Source organism: Hyperoodon ampullatus, assembly GCF_949752795.1.
Source record: "Hyperoodon ampullatus genome assembly, chromosome: 19".
NCBI classification, from domain to species: domain Eukaryota; kingdom Metazoa; phylum Chordata; class Mammalia; order Artiodactyla; family Ziphiidae; genus Hyperoodon; species Hyperoodon ampullatus.
In genome coordinates this window covers 19,725,938-19,739,866 of record NC_136932.1, presented here as the reverse complement: position 1 = coordinate 19,739,866, position 13,929 = coordinate 19,725,938, and the positions used below count along the sequence as shown (strand labels likewise).

The 13,929-nt window shown below is 59.9% G+C and overlaps 2 protein-coding genes across 2 annotated transcripts; one reads left to right on the top strand and one right to left on the bottom strand.

The window, feature by feature from the left end:
- Positions 1-619: 619 nt before the first annotated feature.
- BTBD17 (BTB domain containing 17) lies at positions 620-5,057 on the bottom strand (the record flags this gene model as incomplete). Its single annotated transcript, XM_079725055.1, has 3 exons — positions 4,834-5,057; positions 2,971-3,247; positions 620-1,694 (listed from the first exon to the last, which is right to left on the bottom strand). The coding sequence occupies exons 1-3, from the start codon at positions 4,916-4,918 to the stop codon at positions 620-622; spliced, it is 1,437 nt and encodes a 478-aa protein (XP_079581181.1). The 5' UTR covers positions 4,919-5,057.
- Positions 5,058-9,913: 4,856 nt separating this feature from the next.
- On the top strand, positions 9,914-12,510 carry GPR142 (G protein-coupled receptor 142; the record flags this gene model as incomplete). Its single annotated transcript, XM_079725518.1, is given in 4 exon segments — positions 9,914-9,952; positions 9,954-10,005; positions 10,839-10,997; positions 11,639-12,510. Coding segments are annotated over 4 exon segments (1,122 nt in total).
- Positions 12,511-13,929: the final 1,419 nt, after the last annotated feature.

Below are 13,929 nucleotides of genomic sequence, written 5' to 3'. Positions count from 1 at the left end.
TTCCTCTAGACCCTGAGGTCTTTCCCCAGGAAGGGCGGGACTATAAGGCCCATTCACGTCCCCTCCCACCAGGCTTCCCCCCTCCCCAGACCCCCTCCCAGGAGAGGCCAGAGACTTGGGGTGGTCCACAACCCAAATGAAGTGGCCACCCCCTGCGAGTCGGGACTCAGAAGTTGCCCAGCTAAGCCCCCCAGCTTCAAGGTGAGAAAGCACCCACAGGGGTACCTAGTGCCTTGATCATTTGGATGCTTTTACCTGCCCTGTTCCCTGTGGAGGTGGGGCCCTCAGGGAAAAGCTAAAGAAAGATGGGGAGCCCCTGACCTGTGCAGCCCTCCTTGGATGGTTTTTGCCCATGAACTGGGTGGTTTAATCATCCCCTCGCCTCTCTGAGCATTGGTTTATTCTACCAAGACTGTTACCTTCAAGTCAGCGTGAAATCAGCTCCTGAAACCAGGCATCTGGTCTACCACCCCTCAGCTGGATTCCACCCAGGGGGCCAGGGTGGGCACCTCCACTGGCCATGCCACTCCTAGTCCCTCTGGCCCATCTCTGCCGGGCCTGTATTTCCCGATCCAGAGGCCTCAGGGACGCCGAGCTTCCCGCCCCGGGCCCCGCTTAGCTACTTGGGGGTCCGGATGAGGGGGTGGTAGACGGGCTTCACGATGAGGTGCAGGTGCAGGGCGTTCTCCACCAGGTACTCGGAGTTTCGCCGCTGCAGGTCGGCGTGCGCCAGGAAGTCGCCGGCCTCCTCGCTGCTCTGGTGAAAGCTGTAGGCGTGGCGGACCAGCAGGCGGCCGTGCTGGCGCGTCCCCACCAGCACGGTCTTCTGGAAGCTCACGCCCGCCGCGTCGCCGCCGCTGCTGGCCGGCGTGACCACGAGCCGCGGCCGGCCGTCCTCGGGGCGCGCGAGGGGCAGCGCGGTGCCCGCGGCATCCGCGTAGACGGGCCGCAGGCTGACGGGCAGCCAGCGCGGCGAGAAGAGCACGTTCCACGTGACCCGGCGGCCCGAGTCGTGGCCGCTGGGGCCCAGCTGCGTCTGGAAGCTGGTACTGCGATCGTCGCGGGCCGGGTTGTTGATGACCCACGGGGCGCCCCAGGCGGGCGCGAGGTAGTTGCGGGGCAGGAAGGAGCTGCCGTTGACGTCGAAGAACTTGGCATAGTGCAGCGGCGAGGCGGCGTGGAACTGGTAGGCCTGCAGCAGGAGGTCGGCCACCGCCGGGCCGTGGCGCGCCAGGGCTGCCGAGCGCGCCTGCAGCTGGAACAGCTGCGCCGGCGGGATCATGGGGTAGCGGATGGAGCGCAGCGCCCGCTCGGCCACGGCTGGGGGCGGCCGCGCGCGGCCCAGCCACGCCTCCAGCGCGTGGAACAGCTCCAGCTCGTCCTGTAGCACCAGGTCCGAGCGCGGCAGCAGCTGAGCCAGCAGCTCGGGGCTCACGGCGCCCCACTCGGCGCTCCCCGCCACGGCCGACAGGTTCCAGGCCAGGAACTGCAGGCAGCTCTGGCGCAGGGCCTCGTCCCCGGTGCTCACCGCGTAGTGGTACCAGCCCACCGCCGGGCCCGCGCCGCCCGCCAGGTGCGCGCGCATGTAGTCGGCCACGCCCCGCTGCAGGGAGGACACGCCGTACTTGGTGGCCAGCCTGTGCAGGGGGATGGCCTGCGCCAGCAGCACGATCAGTTCGCCGCAGTAGAGGTACCTGCCGGAGAGGCGCGGAGATGGGGCGCGGTCAGGGCGGGCGGGCCCACCCCGACCCCACCCAGAGCCGCTTTCTGGGTCCAGAGGGCCCCGGCCGTGGTCAGAGAGCATCATGGTCAAGGGCGCCAACAGAAGGGCCCTCCCAGGCCCATCCGACTTCACGGCCTCTTCTTTCCGTTTCTCGTGGGGACATGGAAATAGCATGCATGTACTGAGCACCTACTAGGTGCCAAGCTCTGTGCTAGAACAAGACAGATGTAGCTCCTGCCATTCCGGGGTTTACTATCTGGACTCATATGCCGCCAGCTGCTTGCTATGAGAGTGCGCAAGCCATTTTACTTCGCTGTTTGCCTCTGGGACTAAAAGATGTTTCCCAGGCTCCCTCAGAGCGAGTGCGGTCATGTGACTAAATTCTAGCCAATGAGATGTCCGCAGAGGCACAGAGTGGGATTGGGGGAAGGCTGGTTAAATAGAACTGACTGGGGTGGCGGGGAGACCCTTTTTGGCCCTTCTGTGTTATCCCTCTTCCCGTTGCCCGGAAGTTGGAAGCAATGACCCGAATTCCGCAGCCATCTTGTCTAAGCCGTCAAATCAGGGTCACTTTCTCAGACTAGAGTGTGAATGGTGCCCCACTAGCAGGAGGCAGGAGATGGGGCAGAGAGATGGCTAACCTTTTTAGCTCCCTAGCCCTCTGGTTCAAAACGGGGCCAGACACCAAAGCCACCCGGAGACATTAAAATAAGAAACGGCTGCTTGGGGGACTTCTCTGGTGGTCCGGTGGCTAAGACTCTGTGCTCCCAACCACGGGGGGGTGGGTTCGATCCCTGGTCAGGGAGCTGGATCCCGCATGCCGCAGCTAAAGATCCCACGCGCCACAACTAAGACCCGGCGCAGCCAAATAAATATACAAATATTTTTTTAAAAAAGAAAAGAAATGACTGCTTGGCACAACCCTAGACGGGAAGCCCAGGATCCAGGGTGGGGCCCGGGAATCTACAGTTTTTAAAAGCTCTCACGGCCAGATTTGGAAACAGCTCTGAGGGTAACTGGTAAGGGACATCAAACCACACAGAGCCTCCAGGCAAGGGCAGGGGAGTCACGCTGCATTTTGCAGGAGTGCAGTGGAAGGAGGGAAGGAGGAGGCGGTTACACGGTCATCCTAATGACATCCAGGGAATGGGCATGATGTCTGCTCGGAGCCAGGGCTTCCATCACCCTGTGAGTGGAGAAGCCAGGGCCTTGGAAAGTCCTGGAGTCTTCCCCCTGATCTTCCCCACCTGATGAACTTGTCAAAGACAGCAGCACCGTCCCGGGGCTCCTGCAGCACCACCTCGCTCTGGTTACTCAACAGCTCCCGGAACAGCTCACTGTGCAGTCCCAGCAGCAGGCGGTGGGCGTGGAAGACTCGGACCTCGTCGGTGCCCGCAGCCTGGACCCGCAGCACCACGTCGCTGGCATTGCCCTGCCGCAGCAGCTCCTGCAGACGTTGGAGCAGCGTCTGGGAGTGGTTGATGGAGGTGCCCGTTGACTCCCCGCCGACATCGATTTTCTGGGCTGCAGCAGGAAGGAACATGGCACAGCCTGAGAAGGCACCCGGGCCCCGGGCAGCATGCTGGGGTTGCAGAGGGACCAGCTGGAGATGCATGTGGTTGGATGTGGGCAGAGAGTAGATGATCCTGGGGAGGCTGTGTGCTCACCTGTTTGTGCCCATGAAGCGCGTGGATGCATGTGTGTGCACACAAACACATCCTGGGTGGGGAAGCTTGTAAACCTGACGCTGAGCAGACCCTGAGAGGATGCTCTTGGAAGGTGGGCAGATTCCTGGCGGGGAGAGCTCGTGACCCGGCATGGGACAAAATGTCCAGAGCTGGTCTCCATGATGCCAGACCCCTAGGCAAGTGTCGAGGAACCTCTTGGTTCCCACCCTTCTCACCTCCTGAAGAACTGTGCACCTCACCCCTCGGAAGAGTTGTCCAAAGGAGTGCAGTCACTAACAAATTGAGCACTTACTACAAGCCAGACACGCTCCTGGGAGCTCAGAATAGCACAGTGAACAAAACAAGCCAGCTTCTTACACTCATAAAAGCACAAGTTAGCTCCTTAGGCAATAAATACACAAATAAGCACTCTAGTTTTAGATTGCGGTAAATAAGGGAGGTGCTAGTAGTGGGGTGGCAGCTCCTTTAGGTGCAGGAATCAGAGACAGGCTCCCTGAGGAAGCAGTGAGAAGCCAGCCAGAGGCCCTGGAAGAGGATGGGCTTGGCAAGCTGGGTGGGGGGCGAGGATCCGCCCCAGCGTTGAGCGGGAGGGGAGGGGCTGGCTGTGAGAGGAGGCTGCAGCCTGGAGGGGAAGCTGCTTCCAGGCCCAGCAGCCCTCCTGGGTCCCGTCTACACTGGCCTGCAGGAGACCAGAGAAAGCACAGAGGGCCAGCTTGTCCTGGACAGGACTCTCGGGGTACCTGTGCCTTGAGGCTGGTGTTCCCCCCTTGCAGGCTGGCCGCGCTGGGCCCTTCTCTCATGTTTCCAGGGATACCGTGAGGGTCAGCTGGGGACATGCCCTCGGTGACAGAAAACTCAGTGACAGAAAACACTGCCAGCAGCTTCTCCAGGCGGACCACAGTGTGAGGAGCTGACGGCAGCAGATGGCACACCCACCCCCCAGGGCGCGCGCGTGCACACACATACATGCACTCGCACACGCGCGCGTGCACACACACACTCACAGTCCCGAGGCCCATGTGCGCTCTTGGAGAGGAGACACAGGATAGCAGAGCATCTTTGTGTCAGCAAGAGGGAGACAGAGGGAGGAAGAAAGGGTGAGAGAGGAGCCCGAGGTTATCTCCCAGCCCCGCCTCTCCAAGCTGTCACATTGAACGCCCTGAATGCTGATGGCGCCCCACTCGCCTCTAACTGGGCCCAGCTGCCTGGGACAATGGACAGTGGAAGGGTCTTCTTGTCGTTGAGACTCCTGCCTGCCTGCCCAGCCCTCGTCCCCTCGGAGGCAGGCTGCCCTCCTCCACGGAGCTGTGTGATCAAATCCACTCTGCGCCCGTCCTGGCTGGCTGGACACCGCCCCCTCCTGGCCGTGTGTGACTAAAGCGGGAAGGTCCTGCCCCTTCTCCCTGCCCCCTGCCCACTCACCTGCACGAGTGACCAGGCCCACTAAGGTCAGGATGGCCCAGAAGCTGGCCCAGGACCCAGGTTTGGTGTAGCCCAGCCTAAGCATCTTTGTGCCCTGCCCCCAAGCCCACTGGAGGGAGAGCAAGCCCAGACCTCTCCACTCACATTCCTCCTCCTTATATAGGGTCCCGCCCAAGGGGATGGTGCCCTCCCTTCCCCGGCTGGCTTCCCTCCCACCACCCAGCCTCTGCCGTGGATTGGTGGAAATGGGCCCCAGCTGTTGCCCAGGCAACGAGTTAAGCCAGAGAGCAGCAGCCCCAGGGGCTATTGTGCTGCCTGTGGGCCCCTGAGGGGGACAGATCCGGCACCCTCCCCCATAGCTCCTACCACATGGCACAGCTAGTCATTCCTCTCCTGGGAAGTTTAAGGCTCTTCAAAGGGCAGGCAGAGGGCTCCAAAACCAGTGGCCGCCACCAGCCCAGAGGGTCGCCGGCCCCCTCCCCGGATCCCAGGCTCAGCCTCCACCCTGGCACAGAGCACAAGCTTGCCAGCGTCATGGCTGGGGAGCTATGGTGAGCCGGCTGCAAAGGAAGGGCCTGGAAGAGGAACATGGCGGCAGCTCAGGCTCCCACTCCTCCCCCTTCTCCCATTTTGGGGTGGGCTAGCTCTCCAGAAAGGAGGGCAAGGGTCTCAGATAGGGGCCCACGGGGTAACTGATATCATTTTCATGTTATTCGTTGAAGAATGTTCCTGGGACGGTGATGGGCCTTTAGAGAGATGGGGGCTGTGGCCATCACACCCCTCACCCAGGGTCAAGGTGAGCTAAGATGGCAGGGCTGGGCATAGAGGAGCTGCACCCGAGCCTGTGCACCCCTGCACGGAGCACCCCTGCCCAGAACAGAGCTGGCCGCCTCGCTGGAGGCTGGTCCTTGGCAGGCATCCCACCCCCCGCCCAAGCAGCCCAAATCCAGGCATGGGGGCTGGAGGTGCCTGGTCACTTCCTTCCTTTAATTCACCTTCCCAAGAGGTCTCAGGTCTCTTGGTTCACCTTGTTGGAAGGCTGCTTTTACCAGCTTCTGTCCAACCTCCTAGTGTAATTTTTCCCATCTCAGAGTTCCAAGGAGACACACAGCAGACCCAGTACCCCACCCTGACAGTTGGAGAAACAAGCAGAGAGCTAGATGGCCGTTTCAGCTGGGTTAGTACAGAGGAGAGCTCTTCTAAGGACAAAGGAACAGAGAGAGGAGGGTGGCGTCTAGAGCCCAAGGGGTGTGTGTTATGGGTGGGCAGGTGCTGGGGAGGCCTCACCTTTTCCAGAAGCAAGTAGGCCCTGGCCCCGATCTTCATGGGGGGGGAGTCCTTCCAAGTTGATGAATTGAAATGGTGGAGGTGGGGTGTGCTCCTGAGAGATCAGCTCCGAGTTTCTCCTGAGGCTGGGTCTTTAACTGGGGGTGGGTGGGAGCCCACCCTCCCTTGCTCTCTGGCTACCAGGGACCAGCTCCATGCATTGATTTCTGCCCCGGGCTGGCACAGAGAGACCCAACAGCTCCACCCCCCTCTCTGGAGCCACAGAGAGAGCAGGAATTGGGTCTGGCACATGCCTCGTCCGGGTTGGCAAAGATGTAGCTGTCCAGCCCAGCGGAAACCCCTCCCGGCTGTCCTGACCTTCACGCCTGGTTCCCCTTGTCCAGATCCACCATCCCTTGCCCACTGGCTGCCCGCCTGCCCTTCCCGTGGGCTGCACCACCACCCTGGCCCAGCTCAGAAAAACAGAGCCTCCGTGTGACGGGGGTCGTGGCCTCTGAGGGCATCCCGGCTTCCACGTGCAATGCTTTCCGACAGGAATGTTGATGATAAAAAGATGACGCTAAGAGAACCCACTACTCAGAAAATGGTCTTAACTTCTTAACTCCAGCCTCCTTGAGGCTCTGCATCAGCCCCTAGAGGTGTGGCTGCCTGCACTGGAATCTCCCACACCACCTAGGAGCCAGGGCACCTGTGTCTTCTCAGCACCTCGGCGATTGTCATGTACACCCCAAGCTAAGGTCTACCTGCTAGAATTACGTGGATGGCATTTCAAGTGTGCAGGGATCAGGGCTTCCCTGGTGGCGCAGTGGTTGAGAATCTGCCTGCCAATGCAGGAGACACGGGTTCGTGCCCCGGTCTGGGAAGATCCCACATGCCGCGGAGCGGCTGGGCCCGGGAGCCGTGGCCACTGAGCCTGCGCGTCCGGAGCCTGTGCTCCGCAATGGGAGAGGCCACAACAGTGAGAGGCCTGCGTACCGCAAAAAAAAAAAAAAAAGTGTGCAGGGATCGGGGAGGCTCCAGGTTACCAAGAAGACTCAGGAGGGTCACCTCTGACTCCCCATCTCTGAGAGGCTCCACCTCTTACTAGCTCTAACTTCTGTTATCCCTGAAACCCCTCTACTGATTTAGAAACTGGCTTTCCAGGAATACGCATTCTCTGTTCTCATTTTCTTAGTCTGAGGTCTTCTGGAGTGTGTGCATGCGTGTGTGTGTGTGTGTGTGCGCGCGCACGCTATGTATGTGTGCACACGTATATGTATGTGTGGTGTGTAGGTGTGCATGCATGTGTTTTGTTTTGTTTTGGCCACACCGCACAGCATGTGGGATCTTAGTTCCCTGACCAGGGATTGAACCCGTGCCCCCTACAGTAGAAGCACGGCGTCCTAACCACTGGACGGCCAGGGAATTCCCTGCATGCATGTGTTTGTGTGCGTGGTGTGCGTGAGAGTCTTGGAGCTGGAGAGAAGCAGGAGGGCGTTCGCGCTGCCCAGTCTTGGAGATGGAAGATCTGAGACGATCCATTTCATTTTGCCCTGTCGATCTGGAAGCTCCATAATTCCTTGAAAGCAAGTCTGAGCTAGAACAGAGAGCAGTGTTACTTCCCACCCGAGGCAAGGGTATCTATAACTCAAGTGACTTGTCTGAGGTTTCATGGCTCAGAATGGGCAGAACCAGGATTCAAGTGCTGCTTCGCTGCTTGACTTTTCTTTCCACAGCCCCGTACTGTCTTTTCTGGGAAGCTACTGTGTTGGCCAAAAAGTTCATTCGGCCCTTTGGGTAACAGCTTACGGAAAAACCTGAACGAACTTGGCCAACCCAATGTTTCAGCAGCCATAGATGATCCCCGTGGGGCAAGGAATCTCTAGTGCTGGAAAAGCAAGCTTGGGGCAGGATGTAGAGTTTCTGGATCTGTGGCATGAGTGATCAGACACGGGATGGCAGAGGGGTGGGCTCCCAGCCCCAGCCCCACCCCAGCTGCAGCCTCCCTTGCACCTGTGACATCTCCCTTCCTGAGCTAGGGAGCCCCCAAACACTTAGATTGGGAAAGAGGGCATCCTGAGCTTAGGTTCCAGGCCACGTGGATTCAGGGGGGCACAACGATGCTAAACAGGAAGGAATTGCTCCCTGAAGTAACTGACATGATATTGAAAGCTTCCCCTGAAGCCGGGCTGTCCCGCGGTGGCACACCTGCCTTCCTGCCTCCACTCTGCTGTCCCCCGACTGGAGGGCCTTCCGCATCCGAGTGCTGTCCGCCTGGCCCCTTCCTCTCCCCGTAAAGCCCGAGCTCACGGTGGCCTCGTGCTGCCTGAGCCCCTGCTCTTCCGGAGAGCAGATGGTGGGAGGGAGTGACCAGCGAACAGCTCTGGGGGAGGGACAAAGCCACGTTCAATTTCCAACCTCCACTTGCTAGCTCTGTGGGCTCAGCATAGTTGCTGGACTTCTCTGAGCCTCGGTCCCCTCTTGTGTGAAACGGAGGTAACCTGAGTTAGCTTGAGGGGCTGCCGGGAGGGTGACACGTGTAGGACAGGGTAGGTCCTCAGGAAATGTCAGCAGAGACCCTCACACCCGGCTGTAAACGGCCCCCTGCTCATCCACAGCCTCCTGGCGCAGGGAGGTGGTGGCCTGAGGAAATATCTGTACTACTTGCACCCTCTGGGGCTGGAGTCCTGGACACTCTGCCTGGGGACCTGAGTGGGTAGTGCCTACTCTGGTCCCACTGTGCCACCCAGGGGACCTGGCCAAAGCCAGAGGACTCTCCGAGGACTTCAGGGTCAGGCCCCAGCCAGCAGGGGTCAGCAAGGCCTCTGTGAGTTCCAGGGCTGCGTGAGGCTGGGGGTGGGCGTCCAGGTAGCTCCAGCCCCGGAATTGGGGTCTATCGTAGGGAAACCAGCTCTGGGACATTCCCAGAGGGTGAGCATGGGAAGCGAGTGCTGGCTGGGCCTCAGCTCTCCTGCGAGCCACTCCACACGTTGTCCTGGGTGCCCTCTGTGGGCTGCACCGGTCGCTCTTCCCCTCATGGGGCTGGGGAGCCGGCCGGGTGCAGGTTCCAGCCTCTCCAGAGCACAAACCACGCCGGATGGTGTTGATTTGCCGGTGACTAATTTTCCGTAAAGGATGGTCCATTTCACCAGGGCCAGGAAAACAACGGTTGCAAGGAGCCGCTGGGTCTGGGTTTCCCAGCGCTGCTGGCAGCCTGGTCAGGCTTCTGCTGGCCTGGCCGTCACGGCTGGCACTGGGCATGGCTTCCTGCCACCCTTCCAGGCCAGCAGCCCCCCTGGGTAGTCTCCTTCTCGTCCTACCACCCACAGCCACCGCGGCACTGACTCCTTCAGACCTGGCCCGTGAGGCTTCGCTCCAGATCTGGGTCCTGCCCAGGGCAGCCTCAGCTCTCCCTCCCCAGCACTGGTTCCCTCCCCCCAGCCCCCTCTGCGTCAGCTCCTGGAATCTGTCTGCCTTTCCCCAAAGGCCTCACGCCCAGGGTTTGACCGCCAGACTGAGGCCAGGCCGGTTCCCAGAGTGCCCTGGAGCACGAGGCAGCCCAACCAGAGCCCTGATGCTACCCCCGCCCCAAGGTCTGCCTCCCAGCCTCGCCCCTCCCCTGCCTGGGCACCCTCCCCATCCTGGTTTGCTCCAGGCAGCGACTACTTTACAGACTCCTTCCCCTCAGCCTCTGCCCCGCCCTCCCCTTCCTCCTCCTCCCTCCCCCCTCCACCCCACCGCTCTGCACCGACAGGCAGGCTCAGGACCGCTGGAATAATCCTGGGGCAAACAACCGCCCGGAGAGCTGGCGGTGATGAGAGCGAGCTGCTGGGACCACCAGAAAAAGCCACGGGGTGACCCAAGACTCAGGACCCAGGAGCATGAGGCTTGCAGGACAAGAGACAGGTAAAGCGTCTAGGGCCAGGGCAGGTGGGGAGAGTAAGGTGGGAGAGCCAGTAAGGAATCTAGAGTCCGGGAGTGGGGAGCTCGAAGCGGATATGGAAACATCAAAAGCTGGAAGGTGAAACCTAAAATCCTAAAGTGTGGGCTAAGAGGGACAGGGACCAGAGCATGGGGTTGGTCCTCATCCCAGACTGGCCACCTGCCAGCTGTGTGTGACGGCAGGCATGTCACCTTACCCCCTCTAGACTCAGCTTCCCCATCTGAAAACCGGGGCCATTCCAGCTCCAATAGCACTAGAAGAGGGTGCTCTCCAGCGTAGAAAGGAGCAGAACTTAGTAACATCTCTCCTTAAAGAGGGGGGTGGCTGTTTGGCAGAGCAGTGCAGCTGCCGTGAGTTACTGTGGGTCAGGATCACCCGGGATGCTTTAAAAACACAGCTGCCCAAGCGCCGGTGCAGACCCTCTGGCTCAGGCCGCCTGGAGCAAGGCCCAGGGCCCCGGTATTTCACAAGCGCCCCACCCCCAAACCCCCTCCCGACCGTGAGTAGCAGCCCGTTTAGGGCCCTGCTTTGCAGGCTGAAGAGCCACCAGGAGCAATATGATCGAGAAATTATCTCTGTGTCAGCATCAACGGGGGAGCCGGGCCACTACGGGGGTGGGCTGGGGTGGAGTGCGCTTGGCAAGAAGGATTACCGTCTGGCTGGGCCTGACCAGAGGGTCTGCACAGAGTGGGGGTGAGTAAAGCCCTCAGGGTCAGGGTCAGGGTCAGGGTAGGGCTGCTGCCAGGCCAGGCTGGAAAGGAACCAAATGCTCTAACCCACCCTCTGCGCCTCCTAGCTGGCCAGCTACAGGTGACGCCGCCGCTCACACCCAATGGCAGTGGGCTGAGCCAGGAGTTTGAAGGCCATTGGCCGGAGATCCCGGAGAGGTCCCCATGTGTGGCCGGGGTCATCCCTGTCATCTACTACAGTGTCCTGCTGGGCCTGGGGCTGCCTGGTGAGTGGGGAGCTGGGTCTGGGGTCCTGGGGTCGCCCAGAAGTTGGAGGCCTCCTTCAATGGGTGGCAATCCTCTGGCCTGACCCCTGAAACCCAGGGTCATAGACCCCAGGGCTCTCCTTGCCTTTGTGGGGTGATCTGGGTCACTGGAAAGCCAAGCATAGTGGGGAGTAAAAGTGAGGGGCCAGGAGTTGGGGTGCTCTATAGCTAAACCCAAGTTTTCACCACAGCAGACAGCCCCCTTCTACCCCCAGGAATGGGCATCTTCTAGGATGACTGACTTCGTGCAGGACCGCCCCCAGCTCCATCAAAAGCTTCCTGTACCATCCACTGCGTTCAGAGAGCAAAGCTGGGGGTCGGGTGGGGTGTGGATGCAGGAAAGGACGGGTGGAATTAGGGAATTGCCCATCCCTGCCCGTTGCCAGGGAAGCTGGTGTGTAAGGCAGTGGCCTACGGTGCATGACTGGACAAGGCAGGGCTGATCTGGTTAACCTTCCAGACAAAGTGAGGTTTAAGAAGGGTCTGGAAAGAGGAAAAGAGAAGCCAGAACCAGCAGGTGGGGAGGGACGATGAGAAAGCAGATCCGAGGAGCCCTTCTAACGCCTCTGACCTCTCCCTCCCCTGACCTCGGTTGTCACCAGTCAACCTCCTGACCACAGTGGCCCTGGCCCGCCTCGCCACCAGGACCAGGAAACCCTCCTACTACTACCTTCTGGCGCTCACGGCCTCGGATGTCATCACCCAGGTAGTCATCGTGTTCGTGGGCTTCCTCCTGCAGGGAGCGGTGCTGGCCCGAAAGGTGCCCCAGGCTGTGGTGCGCGTGGCTAACATCCTGGAGTTTGCTGCCAACCACGCCTCAGTCTGGATCGCCGTCCTGCTCACGGTCGACCGGTACAGCGCCCTGTGCCACCCCCTGCACCATCGGGCCACCTCATCCCCAGGCCGGACCCGTCGGGCCATCGCCGCTGTCCTTGGTGCTGCCCTGCTGACTGGCATCCCCTTCTACTGGTGGATGGACGTGTGGAGGGACGAGGACCCCCCCAGCACACTGGACGAGGTCCTCAAGTGGGCTCACTGCCTCATCGTCTATTTCATCCCTTGTGGCGTTTTCCTGGTCGCCAACTCGGCCATTGTCTGCCAGCTACAGAGAAGGGGCCAGAGTGGGCCTCGGCCCCGGGTGGGCAAGAGCACCGCCATCCTCCTGGGTGTCACCACGCTCTTCGCCCTCCTTTGGGCGCCCCGGACCTTTGTCATGCTCTACCACCTGTACGTGGCCCCCGTCTACCGGGACTGGAGGGTCCACCTGGCCTTGGATGTAGCCAACATGGCGGCCATGCTCAACACAGCAGTCAACTTCGGGTTCTACTCCTTTGTGAGCAAGACCTTCCGGGCCGCTGTCCACGAGGTCGTCCATGACGCCTACCTGCCCTGCACCCCGGGGTCACAGCCAGCGGGTGTGGTGGCGGAACCTGTGCTGAAGGCTGCAGGACTCCCCACAGGGGCAGAACTGTAGAGGAGGAGCCCATGCAGGGAGCTTGGGGTGGCTCACAGCCAGATTACTGGGGTCTTTGTGGTTGCTCCCACAAAACTTTATCAACACCCTACTTTGCAATCTGGGGATGGAAGGAGAGGCTCCTTCCTTCAGGGGTGGCTCCCCAGGAAGCTAAATTAACATTGGTTGAAGGAATGAATGAGTGAGTGAATGAATAGATGGATGGATGGATGGATGGATGAATATGAGTTGTTTCCAGGCCACCCCTTCCTGGAGCCCACCTCTCATTCCCTGAGTTGATGACTTCTCTGGCTCCTAGTGGCAATGCCAGGGAGAAAGAAAGGGAGATGTCCGCAGGATTCCAGGCCTTTCCTGGGCTGCGGGAACCAAATGCAGGGGGCTGAACAATGGGAGAGGGATTGCCTGGGAAAGGGAGTGGTCTTTTTTTTGTTTGTTTGAAAGGGAGTGGTCTTAAGCAGATTCAATGCCCCAGCCCTGGGGCGACATAACCTCTGGGGTCTCTAGCATCCTGGACTGATTAAATCCCTGCCCTGGAGCCAGAACAGGTTCAGGGGCCCAGAGCAGCCCTGGGGCTGCACTTTTCATGGTTGCTGAGGACCAGGACTAAGAAAGAAAATGCCCTCTTAGCTCAGGGGCCACGAGAGCGGGAAGGGGGATCCCGGCCACACCCCTGAGCTCACTCCTCTTGGAGAAGAAACCTCTTTCTCCACCAAGGGGAGGAAGGGAGATGGCTCAGCCTATCTGAGACTATGAGGGGCTCTGCTCGGCCCCTCCCAGCCTCTCTCCTTTCAGCCATGCCATCCGGGACAGGCAGCTGGGAGAGATTAGCAGACAAACCTCCCACCTGCTCCAGGCACTGGGTAAACACATTAGCAGTCTCCTTTCTGCTTTTAGATCAGGCTGAGCTGACCTTTCCCCTGAATGTGAGGTCCAGGTGGGCCCCCACCAGCACCCAACCCCTTAATGGGATCACAGAAGGGAAAGAGCCAGTTATGTGCTGGGCAAACAGTCGGTGCAAAATAAATGCACTTGGCTTTCCCCCTTTCCTCTCTACTTCTCCCCGCAGCAGAAATGTCCAGGAAGGGACTTTCAGCCACACCCAGAAGGAGGAAAAGACAGGTCCCCAATCCTTTATCCACAATTCTGAACTCCAAAAACTCTGAAAACGACGACAGTTTTCCTGAGTTTGCCACAAACACACCAGAATAGATACAAGACCACGTATGTCTTGGTGCTGTCCCACTGCATAGGTTCCGCTGCAGACTCTCAGCTGGTGTGATTTTGTGACAATGCCCTACACCCTGCCAGAATAGAGATCTGTTACTTTATCTAAACCACACATTACCTTCCTCTATTCTGAAAAATTCTGAATCCTGAGACACCTCTGGTCCCAAGAGTTCAGAGAGAGGATTGAGGACC